The 17,972-nt window shown below is 36.5% G+C and overlaps 1 protein-coding gene across 34 annotated transcripts in view; it reads left to right on the top strand.

The window, feature by feature from the left end:
* Positions 1 to 17,972, top strand: part of EPB41L2 (erythrocyte membrane protein band 4.1 like 2) — a 166,237-nt gene that overhangs the window by 119,191 nt on the left and 29,074 nt on the right. For 16 of the 34 annotated variants that reach the window (XM_045573237.1, XM_045573257.1, XM_045573249.1 and 13 more), the window contains exons 8-14: positions 374 to 461; positions 4,208 to 4,360; positions 4,881 to 4,978; positions 7,516 to 7,688; positions 12,701 to 12,870; positions 17,003 to 17,038; positions 17,276 to 17,338. In XM_045573237.1, coding sequence (XP_045429193.1) covers positions 374 to 461; positions 4,208 to 4,360; positions 4,881 to 4,978; positions 7,516 to 7,688; positions 12,701 to 12,870; positions 17,003 to 17,038; positions 17,276 to 17,338 — 781 coding nt within the window. The remainder of the gene's footprint in view (positions 1 to 373; positions 462 to 4,207; positions 4,361 to 4,880; positions 4,979 to 7,515; positions 7,689 to 12,700; positions 12,871 to 17,002; positions 17,039 to 17,275; positions 17,339 to 17,972) is intronic. The other 18 variants (XM_036413439.2, XM_036413436.2, XM_036413432.2 and 15 more) reach the window with 4 other exon arrangements.

The raw sequence follows: 17,972 nt of genomic DNA, 5'->3' as shown, positions 1-17,972 counted from the left end.
TTGAGAACTGCTAGCAGGGTCGCCTAAGACCACCAGAAAACACAGATATTTACATTATGATTCATAACAGTAACAAAATTACAGTAATGAAGTAGCAATGAAAATAATTTTATGGATGGGGGTCACCACAACATGAGAAACTGTATTAAAGGGTCACGGCATTAGAAAGGTTGAGAACCATTGTATTAGAGGATCCTAAGATAAAAATGCTAGAGATTGAGAGTTCAGCTGTTTTGCCTGTTTCCTACTTTTCTGCAAATTTATCTGTTACTCCCTGCACCCCAAACTCTCCAAGCTCTTCCACCCCTCCTCCATTTTGGCCACATTTTCTTTCATCCACCAATAAGATAATATTGTTTCTTTTGATTCTTAGGGGCTTATCTCCAGCACAAGCTGATTCTCAGTTCTTAGAAAATGCAAAGAGGCTTTCCATGTATGGTGTTGACCTACATCATGCCAAGGTACTGTAATGTCATGGGGAGATGGCCTCTTTCCAGGCTGTTGACTGAAGTTTTGAGAGGGCTCCAGTGTCGGAATCATCTGGTTCACCTTTTGCAAAAGGCTACTCACCCTCGCCCCAGGGCCTCTGTAATATTTCTTTGGTGACTGATTGTGGTGTTTATAGTTGTGGGAGGGTCATTTTTTCTCCCCCTACTTCTTTCCCCCCCAGTATTTTTAATTAATACCCTTTCATATGTACTTATCCCAAGACTCATCAGCCTTTTTGATCCATCATCTTGGTTTATTCTGCATCCCAGCTTTTGTCTTATCAGAAGTAACAAAAGTGCCCTCTATCCCAGCTCCCACTCCTGCCTCTGTCTTAGGGTTGGAGAGGAGATCTTAGCTACCATGAAAGGCAAAAGCATCATAGCTATTGACCACTGTCTAAAAACTTCCTGGTTGTAAAAGAGCCCTTGAATTGGGCTTCTCCCTCTTGTAAGATAAAGTAGGCTGACCCAGGCTCCAGGTGACATAGCACCTTCAGTCTAATTTGAGAGGTGGGAGGAAAAGAATGAATAGGTGATAGGAGAAGGTTGGATTGGGTTGGGTGGTGAGGATGCCAGTAATAAATGTCACCTACTTCATGATCCTTGTTTGGATGATCATTTAATGGGGAGAGCCTAGGAGAACAAGAGGTAAGGTTTGAAAGATGGATTTGGAAATATCTTTGGAGTCAACTCAGCATGCTGAGGGAAGCTCTGGTAGCCTGCTGTTAAAAGACACTGCCAATCCCTAGATGCAGCATAGGAAGCCCAGGTGAAAGGGTCTGTGAGATCTCCAGGAAAGCCCCCCTCCCGAAGATACCTTCCCTCCCTAGTCCTCAGATGAATACTTCTTTCTTTTGTGTTAACAGTCTGTCATATTTGAAAATGTCTCTTTCTTCCTCAGTGGCTTCTTTATTCTTTAAAGATTTTTTCTTATTTTAAAAGTAATACATGTTCATTATAGAAAGTAGAGGTGAACAGAAGGGGCAAAATCACTGAAATCTCTCTATGCAAAACAATCACTGTTAATATTTTGATACATTTTCTTGTTTTAAAAAAAAATCTTGTTGCCCTGGCTGGGTAGCTCAGTTGTTTAGAGCATCGTCCCGATAGGTTGCATATTTGATCCCTAGTCAGGGTACATACAAGCATCAGCTGATAAATGCATAAATTAATGGGACAACAAATCTTACCCCCTTTCTCTAAAACCAATAAATAAACATTAAAAAAATCTTAGAGCAGTTGAAATCACGCATTTAAAAATGAGATTATGCAAAGTAACATTCATTCATTCTGTTTGATATATTTATCAAATATTATCCTATTTATCAAATATCTGATGGACTCAGATAATATTTGATAAACAAGAGATTTGTAGTTCATTTAAAAGGATACATAGCAATTTAAAAGAATCTTATAGTTTTTGTGTCTTTATAGTTTTTCATTGTCTTGAGATTGTATTTAAAACATCTTTTAATTAATGTTTTATTATCAGAAGAGTTTTTAATGGCACTCTTATGTTAGGACAAGTTGGAGGGTGTTGAATAAAAGGCACCTTGACAAAGGTACAGGGAAACCACAGGTGTAGCGATACTTCTGAGGTAGTAGAGCACCAGCTCTCTCTGGAACCGAAGGGTGATTGCAGGACTCTGGAGAGATTTGTGTGGAAAGGACAACTAGAGGGAAACTGTCATTGTCAAGGACACAGCCAGCCAGATGGCAACCATACAGTGAGGGAATCTGGGTATTCAAAACCTTGACCACCACCTCCCTCCCTTCTCTCTCTGATCTTTACGAACTTTCCATAGTCTGAGCCATGCAGAAGTCAGTGGGCGTGGGATCCTGTTGATACCCACATGGGGCAGCTTCCGATGGCAGTGAGCACAGCAGAGGAGATGCTCCCTTTGTCTTACTTTATCTCCCTGACTTTGAGGTTGAATGTCAGAGGTCAAATACAATGTTTTTCTCCTTATCCTTTATTTGTAATTTCTCATCGTACAAATACTGATAATTCTAAAACACTGTGTGGAACAATAGAAAATCAATCCATTTACTTGGATCCATATTTTGTTTCTTATTAAGTCAGATAAAATAGTTTCAGTGTCCTGTCTAAAGTTGCTTCAATGTAGGGATGGCTTTGTTCAATGTTTCAAATGAGGGCTGCCTCCTCACTTGTGGTGAGAACATGCTGTCTTGGGCAATCTTCCAGTCTGCTTCCTGCGGTCATGGCCAGTGACGTTTTTGGCAATCGCACCATTTGTGAGTGATGCCAAGTTGCTTGGACACCTGTGCCTGACTCACCCAGCTTTTTACTCTGTTCCTAGAGAGAATTTTGGCTGCCAGGACATTGGTGAATAAAGCACCTTATAGATTAGATATTTAAATCTCCTCAGGTGATCTAATGTAATTTTGTTTGTATATATGAATTATTCACACCTACAGCAATTGGCATCAGTTACCTAGTACTGTACTTCTATTTTTTTTAAAAAAAAACTAATATAAATTGTGTTACATTGTTCTCAACAGGACAGTTGAAATGTATTGAATTGAGGCTAGACTAAATGTAGTGTTTGTTTCAGCATGATTTTTGAGAATTTAGAAATTGTGAGTATCTTTAAATAATATTCTTCAATTTTAAATATTTGAATGAGATTTAGTTTTTCCCTTGAAGATAAATAATAATTGGTACATTTTGAGTATTGTGCACATTAGATTTTCAATACTACTAGAAATGTGAGGAGCCAATTTTTTACTTTGTCTGTAAACTTACTTGATAGTTTAAAATCTTTCAGGCTTGTGATTATTCTAGATTGTCGTCTGTTCTAAATTAAAAAAATATTAATAATTAAAGAATAGCCTGCAGTCCTTTGAAATATCCCAGCTAAAGGAATATGCTATGACAAGAACTGGATGTCAGCACTCAGAGTTATTGAATAACTACTTGAAAGAATTCAAACATTTTAACACTGTCAGTCTAGAAGAGAAATTTTCTGGGAGAGATTACTGTTTTACAGAATATAGGTGCAACTTTAATAGCTATTAGCTAGAATAATCCATCTGAAGTAAATTTTACTAAAGTAAAAAGCCGAATGTACTTTAAACCAACATACTATCTATCACCAAGGGCTGGCGTAGCCTCTTGAGAACACTCATATCTTCAGGATACCTAAATTGTGTTGTTTCCTTCCTTCCTTGTGAGCTCATAGGCCCAAGCTTAGGAATATGAATAATGCCTTTTGAAGAATATTGTGTCCTGTAGTTATGTTGTGTACCTCTTTGGCAAATCAAACCGGATCCCTGAAGATGATAAGATTTAAGATGTGGCTGGGACCGGTTTGGCTCAATGGATAGAGCGTCGGCTTGGGGACTGAAGGGCCCCGGGTTCAATTCCGGTCAAGGGCATGTACCTTGGTTGCGGGCATATCCCCAGTAGGGGGTGTGCAAGAGGCAGCTGATCGATGACTCTCTCTCATTGATGTTTCTAACTCTCTATCTTTCTCCCTTCCTCTCTGTACAAAAATCAATAAAATATATTTAAAAAAAAAAGATTTAAGATGTGTTGTGTGTCCTACCATTTCTATTAACCTGTGTACTGTCACTGAAATTTAAATACCAACCTGTTAGATTGGTATTCCTGGTCATGGTTTGAGGACCTTCCATGAGCTTCCTGATCTGTATAATTTTCACAACGCTAACTGTGGTCAAATTCTTACGCTTGGCAGGACTCAGAAGGCGTGGACATCAAGCTGGGTGTGTGTGCTAATGGGCTCCTCATTTACAAGGACAGACTGAGAATCAATCGTTTTGCTTGGCCGAAAATCTTGAAAATTTCCTATAAGCGCAGTAACTTCTACATTAAAGTTAGGCCAGCAGAGGTAAGCATGTTGTGTAGTCCTTGGCATATCTGATGAGGCTTTGTTCGTGTTCTCCTTCATGGCCATGGGCTAACTGAATTCTTTCCCACTGAATTTAAGAAAATGAACTATTCTTTATTTCTCCATGGTGGAAAAAAGGTCAGGTTCTTAATGATAAACCTGCATATATATTCCTGTTGCTGAAACACAAGCAACAACCACAGATTCACAGAATAGGAAAGATAGGAAGTGCCTGCCATATTGCGGGGGCTCATTTTTTGTTGTTGAATCAGCTAAGTGGAGATCAATTGGAAAATGGTAAAATTAGTTTTAGTGGACGTTGACATTGTTTATGTCAATAGTTATGCACCTGCTTTTCATAGAAACTAGTATTGCAGTCTATGAAATACTTATTTTGTATAAATTATATTAGATGTAATTGTTTTTTAAGAAGAATTATTTTTTAGAGAAAACGTGAATTCATATTTTTTAGTAGCTTCCAATTAACTCTTAAAGAAATAAGCCGATTTGTTTATTCTAGCAGGAACAGTTTGAGAGTACCATTGGATTCAAACTGCCTAACCATCGGGCTGCGAAAAGGCTATGGAAAGTGTGTGTGGAACATCATACTTTTTACAGGTAATTAAAAGAAAACAGCTTAAAATGAATTGAAATTCATGTTGTCATCACTCCTCACTTTGAACTGTCTGCCTTCATTTTTGCTGACATATCATGGACTCCAATTTAAAAGCAGACCAATTTGCTCCTGCAGACTTTTGGGATAATGATTAATAAAAGCATTTTTATATCTTTAAATCTTATATAACTTTGCTCACAACATATATGCAACATAGAAAGGGCAAATCATAATTTGTCTGCAGAATGGTTTGAATCTGATCAGTGGATTTTGTTCTTTTTAGTTTATTACAAAAGATTCAAATAATTTCTTTAGGAAATTAAAATGGCTTTCAGATTGAAGTCATAAACAGATCTTTGTGTTGATTGACAGCCACTCAGCTAGACTAATCTTAGTAGAACAAGAACATTATAAAGTTGCTGTCCTTGCTTCAGCATTTAATAGAGCCCATCACCATTCTTAGTGTTGCACATGGATTCATTTTATGAATCTTATAACACAGCTCATGGGGCAGGTGCAGTTATCTTCACTCCACATATGGAGAAACCGAGGAACAGCGAAGTTCAGAAATATGCTCTTAGTCACACACGTAGTAACGGGTGGCGATGGAATGCAGACCCAGGTAGTGTGGCTCCAAGCACCCACAAGTCGGTGCTAGACTTCCCAACTGAATTTGCAGCTGATGTGCTTCCTGCTATTTTCTCAGTGCTTTTTGTTGGTGGTGGTGGTGATGGTTAAACAAGATTAACATGAAGTTCTCTAGCTTAACATTAAACTGCCATTATATTTAACTTTGGCATTGTAAATCCAAATATAACTTGACATTATATTTAACTTTGACATTGTAAGTCCAAATTAATCCCAAGTGAGTTAGTGTCATCAGCTGCTTCCTAGAGACTTTTATGGGAACCCATGGCACTCTATTAAATCTATGATTGATTTAGTAATTGGTATCTGGATTTTTCTTAAAATGTTCATTTTCCATAGAGAAACATTAATAATATTAATTTGTAATGATAGGAATTTTATAAAATTAAAATGTTAATATACTACTTAAGCAGTAAAGTATGTAAAAGTTGGATTCCTTTAATACAACATTACTTATCTTGCTCCAGACCTTTATTATAGCTTTTAAATTTTAAAAAGTGAAATGATAGATGGCTTGTAGTGGTCTTTGATGTTTTTCTCCTGAAGATAGGGTCTGATGTGGAAAATAAAAGTAAAATAAAAAGAAAATAAACTGATCTTGAAGTGATATTCTTGAAATATTTTGTCGATTTGTCTACATTTTCTTAGGAAATTTATTTATATTACCATTGACTTAAATCACCAAAAAAAATTCTTTTAAAGGGAGCTAATGTCTGTGGTGAAGTCAGCCCCTTTTTTGTTTTGATGTTTGTTTCCATTTAATTGAAGTTTAATTACTTAAGGATTTTTTATCATCAGAAAATTAATCTGCAAGCTAATACTTTGAATATGTGGTCAACCAGTGTCAGGCAAGAAACAAAATTAAATCCTCTAGTTAATGACTTCCCTTCACTTGCATGTGACATATATCCTTCCAAAATCTATTGGCAGAAAATGGAAGATTTAAAGAAACACTTGTACTATCCTCATGAATCGATTAAAGCCAAGAGAGCCCAGAGGGTTTTAGTTCTTTCATCAGTTTAATTCTAACACTTTTCTGGGAGAGAGGGAGGAATGTTTAAGACTACTGAGAATCCTTAATTAATGGAGAATCATCTCTTTGTATTACTTACATGTAGCTTTACCTTTCCTTGAAACATTTTTCATTGCTTCCTTAGCAAAATAAGTTTTCTAAAAAATTGGGCAGAAGGTCTAGAATACAGTACTTGCAATGCTAAATAATTCTTAAAGATTCACTCTTGGAGAATGATAGGAAAATTTTTGGTAGCATTCTCCCTATTGTGGAATTGTCAACTAAAGCTTTCTTAAGAACATGTTTTTGCATACATGGAGGTATTTGACATTAAGTTAACTTTATTCATTATGAACCCGGTTTAAGCAGTAGAATAGTGCTAGCAAGAAAGGAAGTTAATAATCTCAGTAGATCCACCGCATGCTGCCTTCTTCATGGGAAAGCATCACTTATGGAACAGATTTCTTGTTAGATGTTCTTTCCCAGGAAAAATAGACATAAATATTAAGAATTACTAAGAGTAAGAGATCGCTACTTGGCACTTACAGCTAGGAGCAAGAATTCAGACATATGTGTTTATCTAAATGATTTAAGCTAATCCAAATAAATAACCTTTGATAAACACTGAGAACAGCTGCACTTTGGCTCATGTCGAGGAAAACATATTCATAAATACATGAATATGGATTTATTCATCTTATCACTATCATTAATCTCTTATGTAGGAAGGTATATAAGTAATGTTCTTTTTCATTAGGTTAGTCATCCTTTTTTAATATTGAGTAATCATGCTTAATAAAATAAGATAATAAAAAATAATTTTAAAGTTAATAAATAATTCAAAAATTCTAATTTTGTTCCTTTTTCTCTTCACTACAGGCTTGTGTCTCCAGAGCAGCCACCAAAGGCCAAGTTCCTGACCTTGGGGTCCAAATTCCGCTACAGTGGCCGCACCCAAGCCCAGACCCGCCAGGCAAGCACCCTCATTGACAGGCCCGCGCCACACTTTGAGCGCACATCTAGTAAGCGGGCCTCCAGGATTCTAGATGGAGGTAAAGACGTTTTTGACACTTTGGGATTCCATTAATCTTTCTAATCCAGTGGTATCAGAAAATGTTGATCAAGTTGATAAGCCCCCCCCTCCCCAACCCCCAGAAATATTCTAGAGCACATGTGTCAAACACAAGGCCCGCGGGCCAAATCCGTCCCGCCAGGCCTTGCAATGTGGCCCGCACCGCGCTGTCATCACTGCACTCCGCTGCGTTTCCATCACAATGACAGTTTATGACTGTTCAGTAAACCATTCGGCCCGCGATTTAGGCTGGATTTTAGATTTTGGCCCCTTCTCTGATTGAGTTCGACACCCCTATTCTAGAGGAATAGCCGTTTTATTCTGAGTAAATAAAGTTTCATTTCTAATGCTCACAAGAAAATTTTGTAGGATTTGAAGTTGTCAAATCTGAATCTAAATTTTTTTCGCATTATCAGTGGGCACAAATGTTAGCTAAGAGTTCGCATTGGTGAGATGATGGACGAACATGTTTTTACTGGTCTGATTTAATTGTGATATATTTTATGTGGCTTATTTTTTGGCAAAAATGTAATTCCAAAGGTTTTTGGTGTGGTAACATCTGACCTTCTGTTCAGAGGAACTTAAAACATTCAAATTTTTATGATTTTAAAAACTCTGACTGAAGCATACCAAACTTTCCAGCATATGAGAAACCATTCAGAGTTTCAAAGGATCAGTTTACAATGTAGTGTTTTAACAAAAAGGAAGGAAATATAATATATTCATTTGTTCTTTCACCCCAAGGGAGTGTAAAATTTGTATATTTTTCCTATTAGAATTCTAGTTAGTTACATATTTGTAGTTTTATATAAATTATACATGGGAATAAATTGATGTTACTTCCTTTCATACATATATGTATCTTATTACTCTAATTTTGAGTTAATAGCAGATTCTCTAGAAAAAAGCTAAGGTTAATTTTATATTAGAATACTTTATGAAGGACTTAAATTTTTTCTCCATAAGTGAAAATAATTTGTATGGATGACTTTCTACCAGAAGAAGTAGCCTTTCAACATTTTTGTTGATTAATCTCAAAACATATAAAAATAGTAATATAAAATTTAAAAATGATCTTTTATTACTGTTATCAGCAAAAATCCTTTTTTTGTGTGTTTTTTTTAATGTATTTTATTGATTTTTTACAGAGGAAGGGATAGGGAGAGAGAGTTAGAAACATCGATCAGCTGCATCCTGCACACTCCCTACTTGGGTACGTGCCTGCAACCACGGTACATGCCCTTGACTGGAATTAAACCTGGGACCCTTGAGTCTGCAGGCTGACGCTCTATCCATTAAGCCAAACTGGTTAGGGCAGCAAAAATCTTTTTTGATTGCTTATTATTACTGATAGCTTTCTGAAATATGAACTTGAACAAATATATTATAAATAATTACCTGAAACAGACAATACGCTAACATAAAAATATTCTCTCAGTGAAGGATAAACACCTCCTGGTCTTGATCTGTTTTTCCTGTAATAAACTTGAAAAACAGAACCAGGCATACACATGGAGATACTTCCCGGGATTTGTTATTGGGCATCTTTGTATACATAATTATTAAATATTGATTCAGAAGAATCTTTAGTATATTTTTATGAGACCACCCAAAAATTGCAAGGTGACCATAAACTTGGTTCAAATAAATGTCCACATTCCCAAATGTAGGAATTTAAACTTAGCGAATTACTAATGTACAATAGCTATCCGTGTAACTTTTAGCTAATCGGGGACTGAACATTTTTCAAGTAAATCTGAAAAATGTGCGCGTTCATGTAAATATTTCACAAACTTTGCTCCTTGCTGTACAGAATTTATGCAAGTGCTGAATAAATGCAGGCAGTTTTGTTTAATGCCCTGGAACGCTTCCTCTTTCTGGAACGCTGTCTGTTTCATCCTTTGTTTTAAACTATGAGGCATTATAACTCTTATATTACAAATTTTACAGTTTATAAAGAAGAATAAACTACTGCAATTTCTATGAGGTATATCAGCTGTGCTTAAGGAAATGCACCATCTTATATTGGCAACTAGTGCAGAGGGTTATAATAGATTTGTATCTGAAAACAATGCTTTTTTACAAGTAAAAACCACAAACATGGCACACTAATCCATTATTTTTCCTTTTGTATTCTGAGCACTGTAATTCATCAGATGGACAAGTTATCAAAAGGATTATTGTGTTATTGTGAAAAATAGAAGACTTTTCATGACCAGACAACCAGTGAACTATTTGGTTAGGGCTTATAGCCTCCTTTTTTTTCCTTCCTCAAAGCAAAGCTAGGCTATAACCTGGTATTGAGCTTTATTTTTTCTCACTACTCTCCATTAACATACCATTTTTGTTGTTGTCCTGTTTAGTTTTTAAGTAAGGCTAGACTAATGTAGATATATATATCAATAGTTCTCACTTTAAGGCTTCACAATCTTCTAGTGATTACAGAGAACATAAAATTTAATGTGATATCTAAAATCAAATATAATAATCAAGTAATAATAAAAGTCATTCCAGAACAGCTGTTTTAGAACGGTGAGAAACCAAGATTCGAAAATCAAACGAAAAGGAAGGCAAAGAAGTCATTTAAAAGAGTTTATGACCAAGATGCATTTGAGAGCAGGAAAGCAATGGTTTCATGAAAATGGAAAATATAATAATCAGGGACACTAGTTAGATTGGGTCATCTGTGAATGGAGGCCTATATGAGGAAGAAGAACCATTTCAGTTGAGATTTGAAGGATGAGTAGGAGGCAAACTTGAGTAAAGCAGGAGATAAAGCATCACAGATAGCAGGAGCAGTGGGTTTCCTAAGATTGTAAGATTAGGGAGAGCTTATTACATTCCAGAACAGAAAGAAGTCAACTGTAGTCAGAGCTTAGTAAGTAATGGGGAGAGGTAGGCTTGGGCAGGTCACACATGACCTTGTATGCCATGGTAAAGTATGTGGTTTTTATTCTAGGTATTTCAGGAAATTGCTGAAAGTTTGAGTGTGTGTGTGTGTAGTGTGTATATGTCCAGAAGTGTACACGATTGTGCAAGCACATAAGTACACAGTGTTATTTTTAAACAATGACTTTACAATGTCTAAAATCATTACAGGATGAGAGAAGCAGCAGGAGGACTGGTTGGGAATAGTCAGATGAGAGTAATGGTGATCTTACATTGGGTGATAGTAGGCCAGTTAGCCATATGGCACCCTAAGCTCAGTGGCTAGGGTCTACAAGTTTCTCAGGGTTCTACAAGTATTTAAGACCTAAAAAAAAAATTGTTTTAAATCTCCCTCCCAAAATAAAAGTTCCCCTGCAAACTGAAATTAATAAATGTTTAAAAGTATGCAGTGTCAACGTTTTGTCAACGTCATTGTGTAAATTTAAATTTGAAGCTCATTAAAATTTTAATATTATATCTGAAATTATTTCTCAATCAGATTTTTCCTATTTTGCAATAATTTCTGAGTATGTGTAGGGGCACTTAGAAATCATAATCATAAGTTAAAATAATTACTCATAGCTCTATACTTTCCAAGTGAAACTTATGAAAATCTCCTCAAAAGTTTATTTAAAAAAAAAAAAACACCTGGAAAATAATTATACCTAATGTAAGATGTGAGTTCATTTTATGACATTCTGTGGACTTTCAAAAGCATGAGTCCTGAGGGACCTGTGTGGTCAAATAGAGATGGAAGAACCGCCCACATTTAGAATAGATCCAGCACTTGCTTGGACTTGCAGATGTTGAGGGGTGAAGGAAGAGACTTTGAGGTTTCTGGCTTGAGTTAACTGAGTGCAAGCAAGTATGAGTGTGGCCAAAATGGCAAGACTGGGGAGGAAGAAAGTTAGGGCATGTGAGGGATGTAGATCAAAGGTTTCTTGTAAAACATGGGTTAGAGGTGCTTGATGCCTCCCAAGTTCAATGTGGTGGATGACTTCCAGTCCCTGCCCTCCAAAGGCTTGTAGCCTAAAGGCCTTTGTGATTACTGAGCATGGATCTGGGCCAGTCAAGCACTTTTTATACAAGTAAAATGACCTTAGTGGTGGTTCCTGTGGTTTGTGGGAGAAACTACAGATAGACAGATGCTTTGCCAGCTGCTACTCTCTTTGCCTTGTTGAGATCTGAGGCTATCTTGGGTTGATTTGCCATATGACACAGATTGCAACACAATCTATGTTCCTGCCCATCTGAGGGACAGATGAAAGGAATACATGAGGGCCAGGCTTGCTGAGTGGGAGGGTATCTATGTATTAGATTAACTGTTAGGTCAAGTTGAGACATTCAGGAGGGATGAAAACTATTAAATTCATAGAGAAATGAAAACTATTAAACAAATTTATTCCCTAAAATCTGCCTTTACTGTCTTGTCATAATTTTAAGTGGCATTTAAGTTAAAGTTCTTTTATGGGCGAATTCTTTAAACTTATTGAAGCAAATAATTTTAATAAATAGACAATTATGTGTTTCAGAAATAATTTCAGATAAGATAAAGAAATCGTAGAGAATTAAAATAATGCTTACATTGTGATTCTGACACTGCTTTGACTCTCATTTTAGCTGGTCTTAGAGCTCCTTCTGCTGGCTGATTCCATGATAAGAATATACCCTTAAAAAAAAAATGTTTCAGGATCCTGTGTGGTTAAAGGATTAAAATTCAGAATACTTTCAGAGTTCAGTGATTTGGTTCAGTGGATAGAGCATCGGCCTGCAGACTGAAGGGTCCCGGGTTTGAATTTGGTCAAGGGGCATGTACCTTGGTTGCATGCTCCCAGCCCCCTTTCACTGTCTCTAAAAATAAATGGAAAAAATATCATTGGGTGAGGATTTAAAAAAATTAAAACTAATAAATAAACTTTTAAAAAAGGTTTAAAATTTAGTGTATTTGATATGTTGGTATTTTCAGAGCTCAAGCAATGTTCCTGTTGAGTACATGCTGCCCGTTTATCTGTGTAAAAGGCATGTAAATGTCCTAATGTAATCCAAATGATCATTCTTTACTAACTCTAGTTGCTGTTGTGGACCAAAGTCTTATGAAGGATTCTTCGGGCCCTGGGGAGCTGTTGGCATATGGCCGTGGAGTTGTCAGCACTGCCATAGTACAAGATGGGGATGGCAGGAGAGACATCAGAAGCCCCACTAAAGCCCCACATGTTCACCTCATTGAAGGAAAGGTATGATAAATTAGTAGAGTATGTGATTTTAAATGTGTGCTTAGACTAGAGGCTATCTGTTGCATTTGCTGTTTCAGAACTAATAATATTTAAAATTAGTCAATGAATGTTCTCTTTTGATATGATTTTCAAATATGTGAAGGCTCTTGTTTGGACAGGGTCTCTAACCTTTTTCTGAGTGGTGTTCAAAGCAAAAATATTTCAACGTAAAGTATATTAATGCAAGTAAGTAATTTTTAACTCTTCATAATCATTCTATTTAGTTAAATCCTCAAATGATAAAAGCTATGATGATTTGAAATTTATATTTGTTTGTCACAAGTAAATGTTAACGTATAACCTGTATTATTACTTTAATTATGTTGACTTACATCTTTTGAAATGAGCAAAGATGGTCTTTATGAAAAATGTTATTTTTCATTAGTAATCTGTAACTGATGAAGAATACATTCTTAAGCAAAGGTATCTGGTGAACAGTGAGAAGATGGTGTGTTGCTTTTGGCCTTATTTAGTGTATACACTATAATGAATAGAGAAGTACCCTAGATTATGTTTTCAAATTTGTTATTTATGTTGCCTTGGGCAAGTGAAGTCACTTAGAGGTTGATTAAAGAGGCTTTGAGTTCTTTAGATCTCTTCTATACCTGCACAAAGCAACACACACACAAATGAAATCATTCTGTGGATTTATAATATTCTCTATACTTTAACTTTGAAAATTCTGAAGACATGCAGCATGAATTCATAAAGAACCTGCCAGATGAAGTAGCTGCCAGTTCTCAGGAATTTGACAACCTCTAATTCTCAGCATAGAAGAGGGTAAGGGGGCCATGCAGACCCTTATGCCACAAGGACAAGGGCTCCAGGTAGCATGTGCCATCCAATCACCTGCATATCTTCGTTAAAGAATTTGTATTGTATTTCAAAAACTATTTGTTCAAACATTATTTAGTTAAATATAGCAAAAATCACGTCCAACAAGGTATCCTTGAACTGCTGAAAAGTTGTCAGAATCTTTTAAAATTATACTGACGAGGCACCTAGGAGAGTGACTCCTTATATCTGAAACAGAAGAGCTCAGCAATTTGAAGTCTGTTCCATTTTGCCTGGTTGGTTTGATACATCGTTTTTTTTTTTTTCTAAGTTCTTTTAAATTCCAAAGGAAATTTTGCTTATCTTCATTCAGCAAAAGATTGAATATGTTGGTCTTTTTGCCAATGCTTTGAATGTCTGTCAGCAACCAGGTTTAAAAGTAATGATGCTGTTTGAGTTCCATTGGATTTATTTGCAACCAGTCAGAAAACAATAGTTAAAGCAGTCTGTACCTATACATTTTATGATAAAAGTAGTTCAGTTTTCTTCTTATTAAAAATGGATCATTTAATTCATTTTCTAACCCCACTGTGTTAATACAATCCCAACTCTTGAGTAAAGTTGTTCACTAACTACTTATTTCTTCTCTCCTCTTTTGCCTCCATTTCTCCTTTGAATGTATCTGTGTAATTTCACATTCAACCATGGATTTGCTTCTGAAAATAGCCTGTTTTCATCTGCCCACCTTCACCATTCATCCGCTATGCTTCATGTCTTTCCCCAAATCTGTTACCAGTCCCGGAAATGGACTTGCTTTCAGACATCTCAGAGGAAGACCCCTTTGGGGAGGCCGACCAAATCACACTAGACAGCTTAGAACTCCTTTCCACAGGGGAAACAACCGAGCAGGGGGACTGTGACGTCGCTGTCCTGGATTCTGTCCTGGATCCTATTGTAGCCCCTTCTCAGATCGACTGTCCTCCCGCCCACGAGCAGCCTCTACAAGAGGCTGACCACAAGGACGAGAAGCCTCTAAAAGAGGCTGACCACAAGGATTCCGAGTTTGGATACTTTCCTTTCAGTTTCTGTAAATGCTTCCCACCCAGCTTCCCCTCACTCCTCGATGAAGATGGGTACCTTGCTTTCCCTAGCCTCCCCAAGGTCTGGGTCTCCTTCCTCCCCGCTGACGTCCAGCACTATGTTCCGATCACCTCCCCTTCCTTCCTTCCCTCCCTCATTCTCATCTTTGGGCTCCTTCTCTCTGCTTCTCAGTCAGTGCCCTTTTCCCTCACATTTTCCCTTCCTCTGGCTCTGTCCCTCTGCTTCCTGGAGGCCAAAGCGACATCCTTTCATGTGTCTTATGACTGTGACTCTAATGACAGAACAGAGGAAGAGGAAGCAGTTGTTGGTACTCCAACATAAGCTTCAGTCTGTGCAGTCCGCAAAACTACACTTCATCTTATACCCATCCCAATGTAGAGTGTAAACATGTGCATAAACTTTACCACTGATTACCCTCAATATAGTATGAGCTGCACATTTTCACACAGATAATATTTCAGTGCATGAGCAATAAGTGTAAGCAACTTCCCTTTTATTGACATCCATTGAGAGCTCCATACATGCTAAGTTGAAAGCAGAGTTATAGGATTCTTTTATAAATGTCTGTAAACCTTAGTAGGTCTTAAGAAAAAACAAAACTTAGGATGCCATGGACATCACAGTAATTGATATGTATAAGTAGAGTTTGTATTAGTTCTTTTGTTAGAAAGCCAAGCTCGTTCTATTTGCATTTATGCATCTTTATTCCTTTACTCCTGACATTTGTAGTTCTAGTCTCAAAAACTCCTTGTCTCTCTATTATTGTAGCATTTGGAGACCAAATGAATTTCAGGTAGTATTTTATTTTGTATGGGTTTTTTTTGTGTGTGTGTGTTTTTTTCAACTCTAAATCATATAATTATGTAACAAAGACACTGTCAGATATTTTGTAAGGAAGATATCTTTAACAAATATGTATGGAAAATTAAACAAGGCTTTTTGAAAATTTAGTATACATAGGCCTAAGGTTGGGCCTCTTAGTGTTCTTAACAATAAATGTCTAATATGAAGATTTTTACCCCTTTATATAGCTACCTCTGCACTGCTAGGCAGTCTGTGCTAATGTATGCAGTATGTTTTTTATTGTTTTGTAAAATGTGGTCTGGTGACTTAGTGTCTTAGTATACTGTGGTTACTATCAATACATAGAGTAAGTCATGTGATTTAGAGCAAACATAAAGACATGTGAAGATAATGCTATGGTTAGGCATTGAGAAGCCAGGAATCTTAAAGGGTACCCATGGATGTAAAAGATGGACATTTTAGAGAATTCAGTGTTGACCCAAGAATTGGAAGATAATTCTTAACAATTATTGGCTGTGTCTATTATTTACCTTCTGATAAAAAGGATACTCCGAGCTCCTTGCTAACATTTCAGAAATACTTGAATCCTTTTTCTTTTTTAAAAAAGAACATTTTTAACTTTCAGATTTGACATTATTATTTGAATATGATATGTATATGATCCTGCTGTCAGTTAACATGTAAAGGTTAAACTGTTTTCCTTTGGTATCAGAACCAGTATTTTTCTTTGTTGCCATTTCTGACACTGAGTCAGTCAGTAGTCATTAGTATTTATGCTAGTTTTAAATTTACATTTTTATTCTTTTGGGATGTTAAATACTGAGACTTGCTCAACTATGAAAATTGATTCTTGTTTGAAGTATTTTATGAAAGAAAAGTGGCTACAGTTTAAAGAGTGTTTTTAAATACCCGTCATTGTAACATGAATGTAGCATAGTAAGCCAATTTCCTCCTCACCAAGGAAAGAAATCTATGTAAAAAACTGAATAATAGGAAACATTTGTCTCTGACGTAAAGGGAAAGCCAAATTTTACATCATTTTACTTTGCCCTTATCACTAATGGATTTAGACATTTCAAATTAGAACTGGTTTAATTATGCCATTTTTACACTCTCAGATTTTAATTTCCTAAGTTAAAAAAAATACTCAAAAGTAGTGCATGTAAAGTAAGGACTGAGAAAGAGTGAAGCTTCCATTCTCCATTCCACCCTTGCAAAGGATCATTTCCATCATTTATACAACACTATAGGTGAAGAAAGACCAGGTGGCTTAATGTTCTGCATCTTCTGAGGGCCACGCAATGAAGGTTGGTAATGCTAGTTCACCATTGAAGTTCAAATACAGCTTCTTTGCACCAATGGTAGAGTTTCCACTAATACTTCTGTTTCTGGCCACTTGCTGTATGACCTTCAGGCGAAGATGGAAGAAGAGGAAACACAGCTGGAGGAGGTGGATATTTTTTCTGCAAAGTTAAAACCTGGTGGCTGCTGCCTGCCGTTACTCTTGTGTGTAGGGTGATGCACTTTCAGGGTTTATTTGTCAGTTTTGCTTGTTGTGGTTTTAGGTTCTTAAAATTTTTATTACTGTTAATGTCTTAGAGTCTAAGACATCCAACTCTGGTGCTTGCTGATTGATACACTTATGTTTATTTGCTTTTTTCCCCCTGTGTGTGATTTAATTTCACAGAAAAATTCCTTGAGAGTAGAAGGGGATAATATTTATGTCAGACATAGCAATTTAATGTTGGAGGTTTGTATAATTTAAGAAAAAAACTGTCCTGATGGCTGCCAGGCTGCTATGGATGGGAGGTCACTCACATGCTGGCTGGCAATATCTTTCAAGCACAGCGCATGAAATGCATGGGGAAAATCCAACTTGGGAGTGCATGTTACCAGTCTGACTGTTCTTTTAAAACAGCTTAGGTAGGAATATGTTTACTAGAAGTTCTCAAAGTGACAACTGGGAAAACAAGTTCTATTTTGTTAGATGAATAGTTTTTATCCATTAACCTTGAAGTTCTATAAGTAAACTTATTCTCTCCTAATGGGTTATCGTAGGGCATGGATCTGAAGTAATGTGATCCCATCCTTAATGTACTTTAACCAGAACAGATACTTGTTGATCTGGCATTAAATTATTTTACTGTTGACCTATGTACATAAAAGTTTGGGGTGGGGATGAGGGTGGAGGTGGGTGGTGGCACTAAAATCAATGCAGTTAGGAAATGCGCTTCAATGAAAGTATTCCAAGTGAAATATGTTAATGAATGGGATTGTTTTGATAAAGAAGAAAGAAGAAATGAAAGACAAAAAAGAGGGGGGTGGAAGAAAACCTAGCCACCCAGTTAGGAATGTCAACTCTATTCCCCGTGTCACACGAGAAC

The sequence above is a fragment of the Pipistrellus kuhlii genome, unplaced genomic scaffold (genome assembly GCF_014108245.1).
Source record: "Pipistrellus kuhlii isolate mPipKuh1 unplaced genomic scaffold, mPipKuh1.p scaffold_m20_p_5, whole genome shotgun sequence".
NCBI lineage: Eukaryota > Metazoa > Chordata > Mammalia > Chiroptera > Vespertilionidae > Pipistrellus > Pipistrellus kuhlii.
Note: the sequence above shows the minus strand (reverse complement) of the source record. Positions and strands in the feature narration are given on the sequence as shown.